Here is a 14,120-nt window from a genome sequence, read left to right on the forward strand (position 1 = left end):
TTAAATCACATCCTTCTATCAACAGTAAAAGCACAAGTTTAAACCTAAACTTACATTGCTTTAAATTAAAAATTGAATGAAGTTGAAAGTTCTGTATTAAACATCTTTCTGTCAGTTAACACAACAGTGAAGATAGCATTTAAGAGCAAGAAAAAGCTACCAACAGTTTAAGATTGATAAAAATCCTGGTAATTGTACACTTTGATTAATTAAATATTATTCTTTTGCTTTATGAGACAAAAGTACATGTTTCCTTGAAGAGGATAAAGCAACTTCATGCTTCCCCCAGGCTTTACCAGGAGGTGTACTAGCAGTGGCTGCCACTGTTGACTTGAGGTTAGCCAACAAACCTCTCCTGGGTTTTTGTTGTTTTGGCTCTTCTGTAGAGAAATGCTTTTTCTGTTCATCAAGTTCTTTTTGCAGGGAAGACACTGTTTCTTCAAGCTCAAGAACACGCTTAGCCCAGTTTTGAAGACTATTCATTTCTTGATCCTGTGAGAACAAGGCTGGGTTAAGTATGTGGACACTCCAAGGCCTTTTTCATGTAGTTCATTTTCTGTTTCAGATTATTTCACTATTCCTGCAAAGACTCTTGTTATCACTATGCCAAATCCTACTCAATGCCCATTTCTTCTGAATTATTTCTGTGTAATTTAGAGAAGAGCAAAGTACAGGGCCATCAGATCTTGTCAGACACCAAAGCTGACTAGGAAACTGATGCTAAAATGCTTAGCCACACCCTGCAAAGAACTGCTGTTGTAGGAAGCAAATAAAGACGGCCTTCCTGTCTTAATCTGTAACTACTGAAAGCAAAACTGGTCAAATCAAAATTTGCATCATAGTCATAAGTCTGCTAACCAGTAACGAATACATTATTTGAGCAGGCATAACACAGAATCTTAAAAATACTCTCTATTCCTTGTGGTTAACGAAAAGTCACCTTCCTATATCTTAGATTCAATTAAGAAACAAAGTTGAAGATGAATAATTTTCAGCCTTACACTTAAAGAACATGCATTAAATTTAATGTTCAAAGTAAAACATCACTAAGCTCTCTTATACCTGCTTCTTATACATGCTTGTATGCTTCATCTGCAGATTACAAATGAGGCATAGATGCAAAGTGTCAAGAGTTCAATATTTTATTATTTTTTAAAAAAATTAGGAATCTAGTTGATATCTGAGGTCAGATGCTATCATCTTTATGAAGTCCCTGCTTTTGAAGGAAACTTCTTCCATTTCAGTATTTTACCTGCCCGTACCTCTTATCCCGCTTGGCCACCTGTGCAGGAGTGTCAATAGCTTTAAAGCCATAAATCCTTATGTCTTGTTGCACTAATATTTAGGTACTGACACCTTGCTTGCAAAACAATTCATGGCCAGAGTTCCAAGTATTTTCTTTTCTTGACAATAATTTGTGGCATCTTTAGATCAGCAAGAGTTGTCAGCACAGAATTACTACCCTACTGACCAAGTCTATCACTGAAATTGAAAAATGAGTCATGTCTTACAACATACAAAGTCATGGAGTGAAACAAAAGGGCTCTGAGCTTGTAGGGATGGAAAAAATGCTAACATCAAAAGAAATTTATAAGACTGAATGGTGTTTTTATATGTAGAAAGATGCAGAAACATCCATTACAACTATAGATACAAGCCATATTAAAGTTGCTTTTAAATTGTTGGCAAACCTTGAGCATGATCGCATGCTTCAGTTGACTGTTCTCTTCTGCCATTTTTCTGTAGCCTTCATTAGCTTCTAGCAGGTTTTCATTTAGTTTCTGTATTTTAAACTTGAGGGATTTTATAAGCTGCAGATAAAACCCATACACATGGAAGTTCAAGACAGTATGTTTTACATTAAGTTTGTTTATGGCTACAACTCATACAGACACAGTAAGCATTTCTGATTAATGCTGAACAGCGCAGACTTCAAGTTCAAAGCAATGAAGATGAAGTCTGCTTCTCTCAACCTCCTATGTCCCAAACCCATCATTTCTGGTGATAAAATACAGCTGGAGCATTCAAGGGCTGTTGTGCTGAAGCTACTAGATTTACACAGACTTGTCAATCAAAGAGCAGCAGCATAGACTGAGCTACTCTTGGAACCATCTGTTCCTTTTCACTAAGGTTAGTTAAAAGAACACTCTTGTGTCATGAACTCTTCCTGTGATCAACTGGAGCACAGTGACAACAAAAGACCTCACTTTTCTGATGGGAATATTGATGGATTAAGTTCCAAGAGGGAGAAGAAATTCTGAACTTGCAAAGTTAGTTTTATATCATTAACTTACTTCTACAAGGTTGGAGGGAAAAATATCAAGATTACCAGAGAACATCCTACCCTTTGCCCATGTTCAATGGCTGAATAGGAATTAAAAAACAAAGTTAATTACTCGTCTCACATGCGCAGATACGAGAAGCAAAGCAGCAGAACAGCACTGATGGAACCAACTGCTTCAAGCTGCTCTCAACTTCAGTTATTGCGAGGCAGCAATCTTATCATTCTAACGCCTTCTAGTCACACAAAACAATCAATGCTGTATCCTTGTATTACACATAAAAGCCAAATTTTCACCAAAATTTGAAACTGACATAGGAAATGGAAAATTATGTAGAGATCTCAAAACAGGAATGGAAAACAAATGCCAGAGCCGTAACACAAGACTTGGTAAGTAAAGAACTATTTTTGGAATAAATCCCTTTCTGTTGAGAAAGTGTAAGTTCACTTTCCATTTACATGGTTTATTTGAACCAGCTGGAAGTATTTCTCCAACCCCTACTTCTATTTGTCATTAGTGAAAGGAGCAAGGCTTGTCTCTTCCCTCTTCCCCATCATCTTTAAACATGGGAAACTCTATAGCATGACAAAAAGTTAATTCAAGGCACAGACTAAAAATGCATACTTAAAAATAATTAATATTTCTTTTTCATAACACAGCCTGAAGCTCGTAATTTCCACCCCTATATGCTATTTAGGACTCAGGGATCTTGTTTGTCTGAAGAACAGAGACATTATCCTCTACTTAAGAGGAAAGTAGAGTTGAGTACTTACAGAAAGGACTGGTTTAAGGCACTATTTTGGCTCTAGATCTAAACTGTTAACCAGATTCTTTAACTGCTTCCTTGGAAGCAGGCAGCATTTCCAGAGGAAAGCACTGAAGTCATGGCAGAAATGTTTAAAACAAATTCCAGGACAAGGCTATGTACTTCCCAACTTCCAACTTGCATGTTGTTCACCACGTGACCCGTTACAGCAGCAGATGCTTTTACAAAACAGAGTAAAGCTGGTACAGCCAAACTCTGGCAAAAGTCATCCAATTTGGCAAGGGCTTTTTTGTAAACTTGATGCCCTTTTGCAAGAAATCACGATGCTTTCATCTACAGTGCGGATCTTTAAGCATTGAACCATGTCAGAGTTTAGGACTGTTAGCCCCAGATTTGTTAAATACTGAACAAGAGCTACCTCTTCCTTCTCTTTGCATTGTCTCTCCAGTCCTTCATTGGCTCTCTTCATCATCTTGTTCGTAAGATCTATAGGCAAAATAAAAATTTGACTGTTTATGCACAATAACAAAAGTAAATTAACTTTGGACATCCAGATTAGATTCCTACCTAGTTCCATGTTATTTTCGGTAGTCCCTGTATCTGAATTTGGATTTTCCAGAGCCAACAGCCTCCCTGACTGTTCATCAAGTTGCCTTTCCAATTGCAGTATTTTCCTCTCTCTATCCTGAAAAAAAGAAGGGCACACAGTAGAATTTGTCTAAATTCTGCTTAATGTGATGCACTACCACACTTCAATTGTGCTACACATGTATACATTGGTTTAAAATAATTTCACAGTTGGAAATTGTGATGGTCACAGTTGAGAAATCACAGTAAGGAATAACCTTCAGATCCTGAGACCTTCTAGGCAGAAGTTAATTTACACAGGAGTCAACTCTTCCAGTATGAAGATTTCCAAACTGCATTCAAAGTAACCATATGGCAGAAAGGAAACTTGAGCATATCTGTGTTAAATACTGTTACCAGAGAGCTTGCTAAATAAGGAAGGACATGTTTCATATAACTAAATTTTAATCACAATCATTTTTTCTGTACCTGTCAGATTGCTAGGCTGATATTTCAGAGTGAGAAATCAAACAAGTGTCACCATCCAGAAAAGTTACTAATCTAATTCTGGTTCTCTGAAGTTGCTCCCTCAGATTTCATCATCTTAGGAATTTCATCAGTTTATCTGACTTGCTACTAAGCCATTTTGTTCTTTGAATCCTGCCTTATACAGCCTTGTGGCCAGTACAAGAGGCAACTACAGGCTTCTTCTCCCTAGTGAATAGTGATAGGACAAGAGGGAACAGGTTCAGGCTGCACCCGGGGAAGCTCAGATTGGATATTAGGAAAAATTTCTTCACCAAAAGGGTGGTGAAGCACTGGAATGGGTTGCCGAGGGAGGTGGTGGAGTCACCATCCCTGGACGTGTTTAAAAAATGGCTGGATGTGGCACTTCAGGAGGCGATTCAGTTTTAGGGTGGTGTAGGGCTGTGGGTAGGACTTGATAATCTTAAGGTCCTTTCCAACCTTGATGTTTCTATGAATCTATACAGAGAGTGCTATTAAAACTCTCTTCCTCCAACCCCAGCGTGGTGTATAGCTAGTGTTTAAGTGAACATAAACCCAAGAGCTAAGTAAAGTGAGGAAAAAGACAAGTGCGAAGGAGCTGGAAAACCAGAGGCACGATACAGTGGTGCTTGTCAGCACTTGACTTGCTGTGAAAGCAGAGATGTTTGTACATCACAATCTACAACAGAAACACACTTTCCTCATGAAATGAACCTGCCTACCAGTGGAGTGAGGTGCCTTATCAGTTCCTGGACAGGAGAGTGCAGTGAGAAAGCATCTCTGGTATACACCACAATTGTACTATTCTTCCAGTACAGACCTCCTTAAAAGACCAAGACTCACAGGTCTGATGTGTTGCCTGGATACACTATGCAGAGGCTGGAAGCAGAGACTGGTAGAGCTGCACATGGCAAACTTGGCTTAGTTGCAAAAGGAACAGCAACTCACTGATGCCAACTCCGAGCAGTACTAAGTACATTCAGCAGAATAAAGTTCTCTCCTGCATAAAGTTTGATTTCTCATTGCAGTTTCTTACCCCACAATCCTCCCTCTACATGTTCAGAGCAGAGATCCATTATAATTAAAATAGGGACCCTGTACTAAACTCCCCACCATCCTTTGAGACTAGCTGTTTACTCTACACTCTACAATCCCAAGGATCTCCACAAAGCCAGACTGCTGTATACATCATTCTCCTAGGTGTTGCAATCATTGCACTACAGAGATAAGGATTACTTGGATTTAATTGAACTGTTTCCTCAAAGATGAGGAAGTTTATGTATACACTACAGGTAGTGTTAAAAAGAAAACATCTCTATCCGTATGATTAGCATCAGACACCAGAACAGCTAGGCTGAACTGCCAGTTATTTTGACCATACAGTGTTACGTTTAGGATTCCCACATGATTCTGTTAAAGAAAAGCAAAATTTACAGTTAACAGTATAGCATGCATTTTTTAGTGGCATTCAAGTCATACCTCAACTTTCTCTTGTTCAGCTAGAAATTCTTCTATGGGAACATACTGGTCTTCAATTTGTTCCATTGCACACATATATGCATGTTTCTTGATGGCTTCTTTATACATTTCAAATTTGCTCTCCAGTTTTTCTTCGTAACTGTCTTTCATATCTTCCAAGCGGTTGCTGAGGAGAACATGTTAGTTTTATTTCACATAATGGCATTCCAGCTATTACAATGTGACTACAAGTGTTCGACTGGCAAGATAAAAGTTACTTATCTAACCATAAATAGTGAAGAATACCAAGAAGTACTTTTTCCCCTTCTTTCCTTTTTATTCTCAAAAATCCTACAGACTTACACCAAGGCATAGTTTCTACTTGACAAACAACAAGAAAAGTGCTATAAAAGAACATATACTTAATATATATCAAACATTCTATTAAAAAATCCACTAATGTGTAGCAACCTGATATTTGACACACGTTTCATGTTGGGTTTGGCATTATTTTGGGTTTTTTTACATTAAAGAGAAATGCCAAATGCATTTTGCTGTTTCATTTTGATACATTACACATTACTTCTGTCACAATTTTAAAATATGCCACAGCAGTGACACAGAATATCTCCTTAACAGAGAAAAAGCATCATTGCTGTTTCGTGCATTTGGCCAAAGGCACCCAAACAATTTTTAACATCAGTGCAGGTGTTAAACCATAGTGTGTTCATCTGGCAACTTAACTTGGAGTTAGTCTCTGTTACCAACTCAAACAGCAGAAAATTGATTTCAAGAAGAGGAGAATTAAGAGGAAGTTAATTCAGCTTGAGCAATCTAGACACACTTGAAAAATATCCCCAAATTAGTAACATCAGTGCAGGCAGCCACAGTACTTTATAAGGTAGTAAGCCAACAGTGGTTCATAAATCATCCAGGAGCAAGACTCTAAGGGAACTCCAAGGGATACAATTCAAACTACCTTAAGCACATGCATGCATATCAACATGATCAAGTGCAAGTTTTGTAACAAATCACAAGCCTCGGTGGGGTACCTGTAACAATCTTCCACATCTGCTAAATACTAATAATGAGTCAGGACAATCTTCAGGAATTACACAATAAACAGAAAAGTTCAACCGAAAGCAGCGTCCCCATTTCATTGTACATGGGAGGAGGCTGATCTGTACAAGTTTATTTTAATGTTCTTTCTTCCCTTTTCATCAGAAGCTTTGAAGCTGTCTAACTCTAACTTCTCTAAGTAACTTGAGTATGCATGTCTTGCAGATATATAAAAATGTTTGCATTTCTATATGTGGAATCCTTTCATTACTGAAGAGGACTGCAATATGACTTGCCTCCAGGCTTCCTCTGTTTCCAACAGCTGTCGGAACATTGCTTCCGCCATCTCTCTACGTATCTTCACCTCCAGAAGGAGTCTGCTTTGCCTTTCTGCAACTAGCTTCTCCTTTAGGTTCTCTGTAGTTTTCAAGAGATCCTAGATTTAACGTATTTCAGATCAGAAAACAAGCTAGAAACACACACTGATATGCACGTCAGATGAAATATTCAGACAGACAGCTACCCAACAGGCATTTCTACAAGCATTTCCAGACATTTCTACAAGCCTATAATTTTAGAAGGCCTGCACTGAAGAAATATTTTCAAATCAGAATTTTGACTGCAAAGACAGGCCTGCACTGAAGAAATATTTTCAAATCAGAATTTTGACTGCAAAGACAACCTTTTCCACCTTGATGGTTTCTGCCAGCAAAAAGTTTAATAATGTTTTGGCGTTTAAATATCAATTTGTACAATTATTTTTCATGAAGCTTATTGATTTTTACAGTTTATTGCTATTAGATTGTATAGCTTTGTTTTTAACATGCTGCCTCTTAACTTATCTCTGCTGTTCCTCAAACAGCACAAATGACTAAATACTGTTGTTTTAGACATACTGCTTTCTTACTCTTCTTGTTGAGCAATCAGCTGAATTCCAAATTTAGCACCCGACCTGACTAGAAAGCCACAGAGAGCCTTCCACAATTACGCTTGTTCCCTTAGAACTAGACCACGTTAAGTCTAGCTCCGCCTGACAGTGAGCAGAAACTTACAGTTCTTGTTTGATATAATCTCCCAGCACATCTCTTATGGTAAAAGATTCTAATATTAGAACTAACAGCAATTAGTTTCTTTGGTACAATTTAGATTAGATGTGTAACTACCTCATGACTCAGAATGGTGATGTCCACTTCCTCTTCTGTGAAGGTTTCAGTACTGTCAGGAAAGTCATCTACAGATGTGCTAGCATCAAAGTGCATGAGAGGTTTGCTGTTGCCTTCCACTAGCTTGGGTGGAAAATAACCAAAACTTTTAGGCAGGATTGTCTGGGTTACCTGGGAAAAAAAAAAAGGAATTGAACACAGTGACTTATCAATGCTGTCAATATTGCAGATATCAAAACACTAGGAACAAGCGGCATGAACACATTGTTGTATTTGCACTGTTAACACACATTAACAAAATTTTATGGGTTTTTTAGCAGACAAAAAGCCATGTATCAATACAAGACTTCAATAATAAAGTCAGAATGGGGAAGATTATCTACTAACAGACTTAGCTGACTCGTGTAGACAAGTGTTTTCTCTCCCCTTGATATATAAGGTTTTAGTGGTGTTTCCTGGAAAGTTAAAAGCAGCAAGTTTCTAAAACATCTGCTCCTTCCCAAAATACTGTGACTAGGATTCAGCAATTCATACTAGTTATGTAAAGATTTTAAGAATGTATGTCATATGACACATATCAGGGAAGCTTGCCTCCTCGGTGCACAAATATGATGAAAGTTGCAACTGAAGATAATTAGAGAAATCTTTCTGATACCATATTAGACACACCATTACAGACTTGGAACATATCAGAATTAATCTGCGGTTCCAGACTAGAAAAGGACTTTATTTCTGCCATGAAACATAGCATAGCAACGACCCCACCCCCTGCAAGAAGTAGCTTCCAGGAAAGCTGAATGAATTTAAGACCAAACATCAGTCCCAGGCCCTGAATTTAATGGGAGGCTAACAAGTAGAGCTAGCAGAAAAAGTATGAAAGCATGTAGCTCTAGCAAAGGGGGTTTGCCTTCAAAGGACAAGAGCATATTACCTTTAAACATTAACTTACCAATAACAATTCCTCTTTTGTCTCCTATTACTTACTTGCACTTAACCAAACAAGAGCAATGCAGGCACAAGAGATGTCATTTAGACAACAAAATAAAGACAGAAACTACTTCTTTTACTACCACTATTACTTGTCCAAGAAGTTTTGAACAACTGTCATCTTGCACAGCAGATGCTTAATTACACGTAGTTCATCAAAATCTCAAATGGAAGTCTTGCATTTGCTCAGATATATGGCATAATCATTCATATCTTAAAGTGTCCTGACTACTTTTTTTTTTTTTTTTTTTTTTTTTTACACAGAATACCAGTGGTGTAAAACTGAAAAAGCCAGACAGCTGCAGCTATCTTAATTTCTTATCAGAAATAGGTCTGAGGATGGGCAAGACTCCTAGAAGCGTTTTAAAGGGAAGCCCCATGCAGAAAAATTGATATGACGCATCAAAAGTCCAAATCACACTCAAGTCCATACAACCTTATAATTTCACAAACCAACAGTAACAAAGAATGCAGAGAAAGTAGATGCATCTCTTACCTGTTTGGCTATAGCTGAAAATTTCATTACATGTAGCGTTTCATCATAAGTGGAAGCGTGCTGATTAATGTTCACAATCATACAAGCTTTTCCTTTTCCACAAAAGAATGGCTGAAACAGACGCGTCAATTTGCTCTCTCTGAATGGAATATAGCTTGGCTTCATCCTCATGGAGAAAAGCATAAGAAAATTGTGAAACAAACAAAAAATATGTAAATCATGTGACACTGTAAGTTACCTTAATTCTCTTTCTCTCTTTAAGGAAGCAGATCCAACAGGATGCTCATATTTAAGTCTAACCTCACAGCACAGAGCAAGGTCTTTCCTGGATTTCATATGCTCTCCAACAAATTGAATTATTTAAAAATACTATAGTGTCTGCATCACAGTTCCCTAGTCTTACAAAGCAGATACTGGAACAAGACAAAAACTAAGTACAAGGTATCTATCAGCTCTCTGATGAATCTGCCTGTATAATTGGGAGGTGGAAGGGAAGAGGAGAAAAGGGAGAGAAGGGAGCTCTGTACAGAAAGAGTACACACACATACACGCTCAGTTAAAAGAAAAAAAAAAAGGGCTTGGTAGTTTGCTGCTAACTGCCCTTTTTCATTCTCCACAAAAACCAGTTTTAGAGCAAGAATGTTCATGTCGGGTATTCCACTGACATCTGTAATAAAGAAAGTGTACAAGATTTTGTATATTTTCATTTTCCTCTCACTGTGTGAGCCCTTGGCAGAAACATAAAGGGATGCTTAGGATTTCAACCTAAAACTTGGCATGCTGTTTACAACTTGTCACTTACTTTGGATTTTGATTTTGCTTCAATGCTGCAATGCATTTTCCAAGGATATGAAGAGAATTATTAATACTTCCTGCTTCTTTTAGTCTATCTCCAAAGGTTTCTGTTTTATTACATCGCTCCGATCCCGCCAAGTCACAGAAAGACAACCTGAATGAAAGAATTATCCAGAACATATGTATAAGCTTGTTTCTAAACAATATGAAAATAGAACTGCATGTCTTTTTATTTTGTTATATGTCTAAAGTGTAAATGAGTGGCTCATTTCAGCCTACCTAGATCACAGAATAAGCTGCACTTTAATGCTGACATTTTGTCCAGGAGGCTTTCTGCAAGGTATTTAGGATAACAGCTCTAAACTGTCTATCGTCCTCTTGCATACAAAGAGACTTGAAGAAGACTGCTGCTCCTAAGATCATCTATTCAGCACATTCAAAGAACCTGTTTGTAGCATTCATCTAAAACTTTGTGGGCATTTTTATATAAAGAATTCAGTTTAGGAACCCAAATTCTGTTGCAATCCTAAAGCAGATACTTCCAGACAAGATAAGAGGAATTTCTGGGGCTATATGACAGAGGCACTTTGACAGTCACCTTCGCCAGTTCCAGCCCAGAGAGGATCGCAGGACAGCAGTACGCTTCCCTAACCGCAGGCCACTTCTATTCAATAGAGAATCATTCTTTCACTAGTGCAAATAAGAAGCCCCAAGTCCTTCCCAGATCACCTTAGAGCTCTTTCTTTGGCTATAATAATTATGTGCTGCTGAACTCAGGCCACATGAGAATTGTCTCTCATGGTACAGTAGGTTACAATCAGAGGCTATTGCCCTGGATAACCCAGGAATTTCATCACTTCTACTGTATATTAAGAAAGCCCTGCAAGTTAGAAAGTTTGTATAACCCAACTATTACTCACTTATACATACATTTATTTACATAAAATAACACCTTTGTAAGACCATAGACTTTCACACAGACAAAATAAGTACATAGTAATACCACACATATTAAGGCACATATTTCAACTGTGTGAAAGGCTATGATCTCATGATCATATCCTTTCCAGTACAAGACGAAGAGCTTTTTTCTTCCTTAAGCAATATATGTGCTTTGTCATTTATCTAACAGCTGCTGCAAGCTTTGCCAAGGGAATACACCAAGACAGGGAATGGCAAGGAATGTAGTAATTTCCTCAAGTTATCTTTCCTTAGAGTATTTATCATTGTAATGTCTGACATTAAAAGGTGTTATCTCACAGTGAGGTGTATTTATTATCATCTCTGCTCAGTAAAGACAAGAAAGAAATCAGTATCAGCTGGGACTGAACTAAACCACACTATTACAGGCTGTCCTCATTTTTCCCTATCAAGCTAAATGAACAATTAATCAGGAAAAACAAACAAACAAAGGCTATCTAAATGGTTTCAAGCCAAAAGATTAGGCCATTTCCTCTAAAGCACACGAGAGCAGAGAGGTGTAAGGATTTAGCACTGCAGTCACAGGGTGCACCCGCATTAGCATTTTAGATCAGGAGAACAGTTTTTAAGCTGATTTGCTTTTGATTTTGATTTGCTTTTTGATTTTGATTTGCTTTTACTGTAGATTGTACCATGGAGCAGTTCCAGTGCATGTCTCCTGCATTCTTTTTGGATGATACACTTGTATTTGCATGTGCTGCCACAATCAGCCCATAAAGTCTAGTCTGGTCGCAAAGTAAAAACATACACTGACATAGATTGAACCTTGGGTCTTCAGCACTGACTGCTGCACTCTAAATTTAGAGATTGGCTTCTATCAGCCAGTCGTTTGAATTCTGCTTACCAGAATACGCAGTGTGGTGTTACATTGTGCTACTCTGTCCCCGCCTCCTCATTATGTAAGACAACACACATATTTCCCTCAATTTATCTACTACTGACAGAGTTTTAACAGGTTCCTTCAGCCAAACTTCAATAGGAAAAAAAAAACCAAAACCACACACTTCTACACCTGTCCCTATCAGGTTTCCAGTCAGTTTTAGGCAGCTACTGGAGTTCCAATTTCCTTCTCAGCTCTCAGAGGATTTTTCTATTAAACAAAAGTTCATCAGTTTAGCATGCTTACACCTTATCAATTTGTCTAAAATATTTACAATTTGCTTATCGGCCAAAGCATTCACTTACTTACTCTGAAACTCCAAGAACGCGCGGCTGATGCTCATCAGTTAGCTTTAGTAGCCTGATTGAAAATATACTGTGACTGGAATGGAGAGAAGTCCTTTTTAATAACAGCAATGATGAGAATTAAGCAGTCAGTGAATCAAAGTAAAACTTGTATGCTACAGAAAGTTCAGTGCTGAAGCAAGAATTAATTCACTAATTACAGTAGTTGCCTTCCCAATACATTGATTCAGCAGCAAACAGCAGCAATAAAAGTTGTATTTTGTGATTTCCATTTATTTCAATACAGGAAAGGTAAAAAAATATCACATGAAGCCCAGAAGCTGTCCTGGAGAAAAAACAAGCCAGTTCACCCAAGTCTACTGATCAGGAGATAAGCACTCGGGTAGCTACTTCACATGTAAAATTTTAGGTATTATCTAAACTCAGTAAATCTGAAATATAATGGCAGCTGTCTTTAGATGATACAGAACAGTGTAACTCTTGCTTTTTAGAGAAAAAGCAGGTTAGTAACACTATGTTTATGTTAGCTAAATAGACATGGCCCCTCCACATTTAAAGGACAAACTAATAAGAGGACATTAAAATCAAGTAAAAAGACATTTTCAGCAGAAAGTATACCACCTTCTCTATTTCTAGAGTCTTCTCTTCCTTTCCTCTCCTCCCTCCCCCCTCCCCTTAAAAGAAAAAAGGACAGAGTATACTTATAATTAGAGGAACAAACCTTCTACTTGATTGCTCATTCATTCTAGTACAAGCAAAGCTTCGGTTCTTGTTTCCTATTTTTAGTATTTTGCAGGCTTCTTCAATGCTCTGAATGTTAACCCACTTCAAGTCTGTGAAAAGAGACTTGTCACATACACTTCTGATCATTTAAAAAATTCTGTGAAAGCCCTGAGGTCATAAAATAATATTATTACCTTTAATATAAGAATTTCCTCCTTGATCCTCACAAATTCTTAAGACTCTGCGCTTCTGAATTTTTGATGTAGAAAATACATTTAATAGGTCATACACATATTCATTATAAATTTCACAAAAGGAAACCCACACAGCTGCTTGTGTTCTTTGGTGGATATTAGTCCTATATATGTCAAGCGGAAAAAAGTTCGTCTCTGCTAACCCAAAACAGACAAAGAGTTCAATGATCAAAAAATGATAAATTTTAATTACAGTATATAGAATCTTCTAAAAGTAGGAGGCTTGTATACACATATATATGTAACATGTTGTACAGTTAGAAACACAGTACTGCATAACTTTGAATTTACCCCAAAACATTCAAACTTTTCAGCAGTCACCTGTAACCAGAATATGCCCAGATTCTAAGCCATTGCGCCCTCTACCACAAGTTTCCAGCAGTTTATACAGTAGCTTTGCAAAACTAAGCCTCCCTCTTCCTCCAGAGGGGACAAAGCTATAAAAATGTTCTTATATAGTTACTCTTTCTCCAGAACTGAGCCATTAAAATTTGGTTACAAACTATATACAGTTACTGTCTAGTATAGCACAGATATTTTTTTTAAATCCATTAATAGTTACCCACTCCCCAAATTTCTGTTCTTTTCCCCCACAAAATTTTTCCACTTCATTTTACCTAGTGAATCAGAAGGAAGACTTTTCGAAGCATAGTTGGAAAAATCTGACTCCACATCACACACATTTGTTACAGTATTTGAGATGCTTTCTGTCTCCTTAAGAAAATAAGAGACCATTACATCCACATCAACAGATTATGAGAATAGTGGAAGTTAAAAACGACAGCAATTCCAGTATTTAAGATTTAAATATCAAAGCAGTATTAAGTGTCAGCCCACTCATACTCTGGCTGCAAACGAAATGTTTTTAACAGTATTTAAATCAATAAATGCTCTTTC

The 14,120-nt window shown here is 37.5% G+C and overlaps 1 protein-coding gene across 1 annotated transcript; it reads right to left on the bottom strand.

Annotated features, from left to right (window-relative positions):
- Positions 1-216: 216 nt before the first annotated feature.
- On the bottom strand, positions 217-13,937 carry LOC104276766 (kinesin-like protein KIF20A; the record flags this gene model as incomplete). Its single annotated transcript, XM_009873191.1, has 13 exons — positions 217-492; positions 1,692-1,811; positions 3,467-3,534; positions 3,616-3,733; positions 5,602-5,767; positions 6,936-7,075; positions 7,803-7,973; positions 9,286-9,451; positions 10,088-10,234; positions 12,251-12,322; positions 12,968-13,079; positions 13,164-13,361; positions 13,841-13,937. Coding segments are annotated over 13 exons (1,851 nt in total), but the record flags the coding sequence as incomplete, so codon positions are not given.
- Between the last annotated feature and the right edge of the window lie 183 nt (positions 13,938-14,120).

Source organism: Apaloderma vittatum, unplaced genomic scaffold (genome assembly GCF_000703405.1).
Source record: "Apaloderma vittatum isolate BGI_N311 unplaced genomic scaffold, ASM70340v1 scaffold35027, whole genome shotgun sequence".
Taxonomy (NCBI): domain Eukaryota; kingdom Metazoa; phylum Chordata; class Aves; order Trogoniformes; family Trogonidae; genus Apaloderma; species Apaloderma vittatum.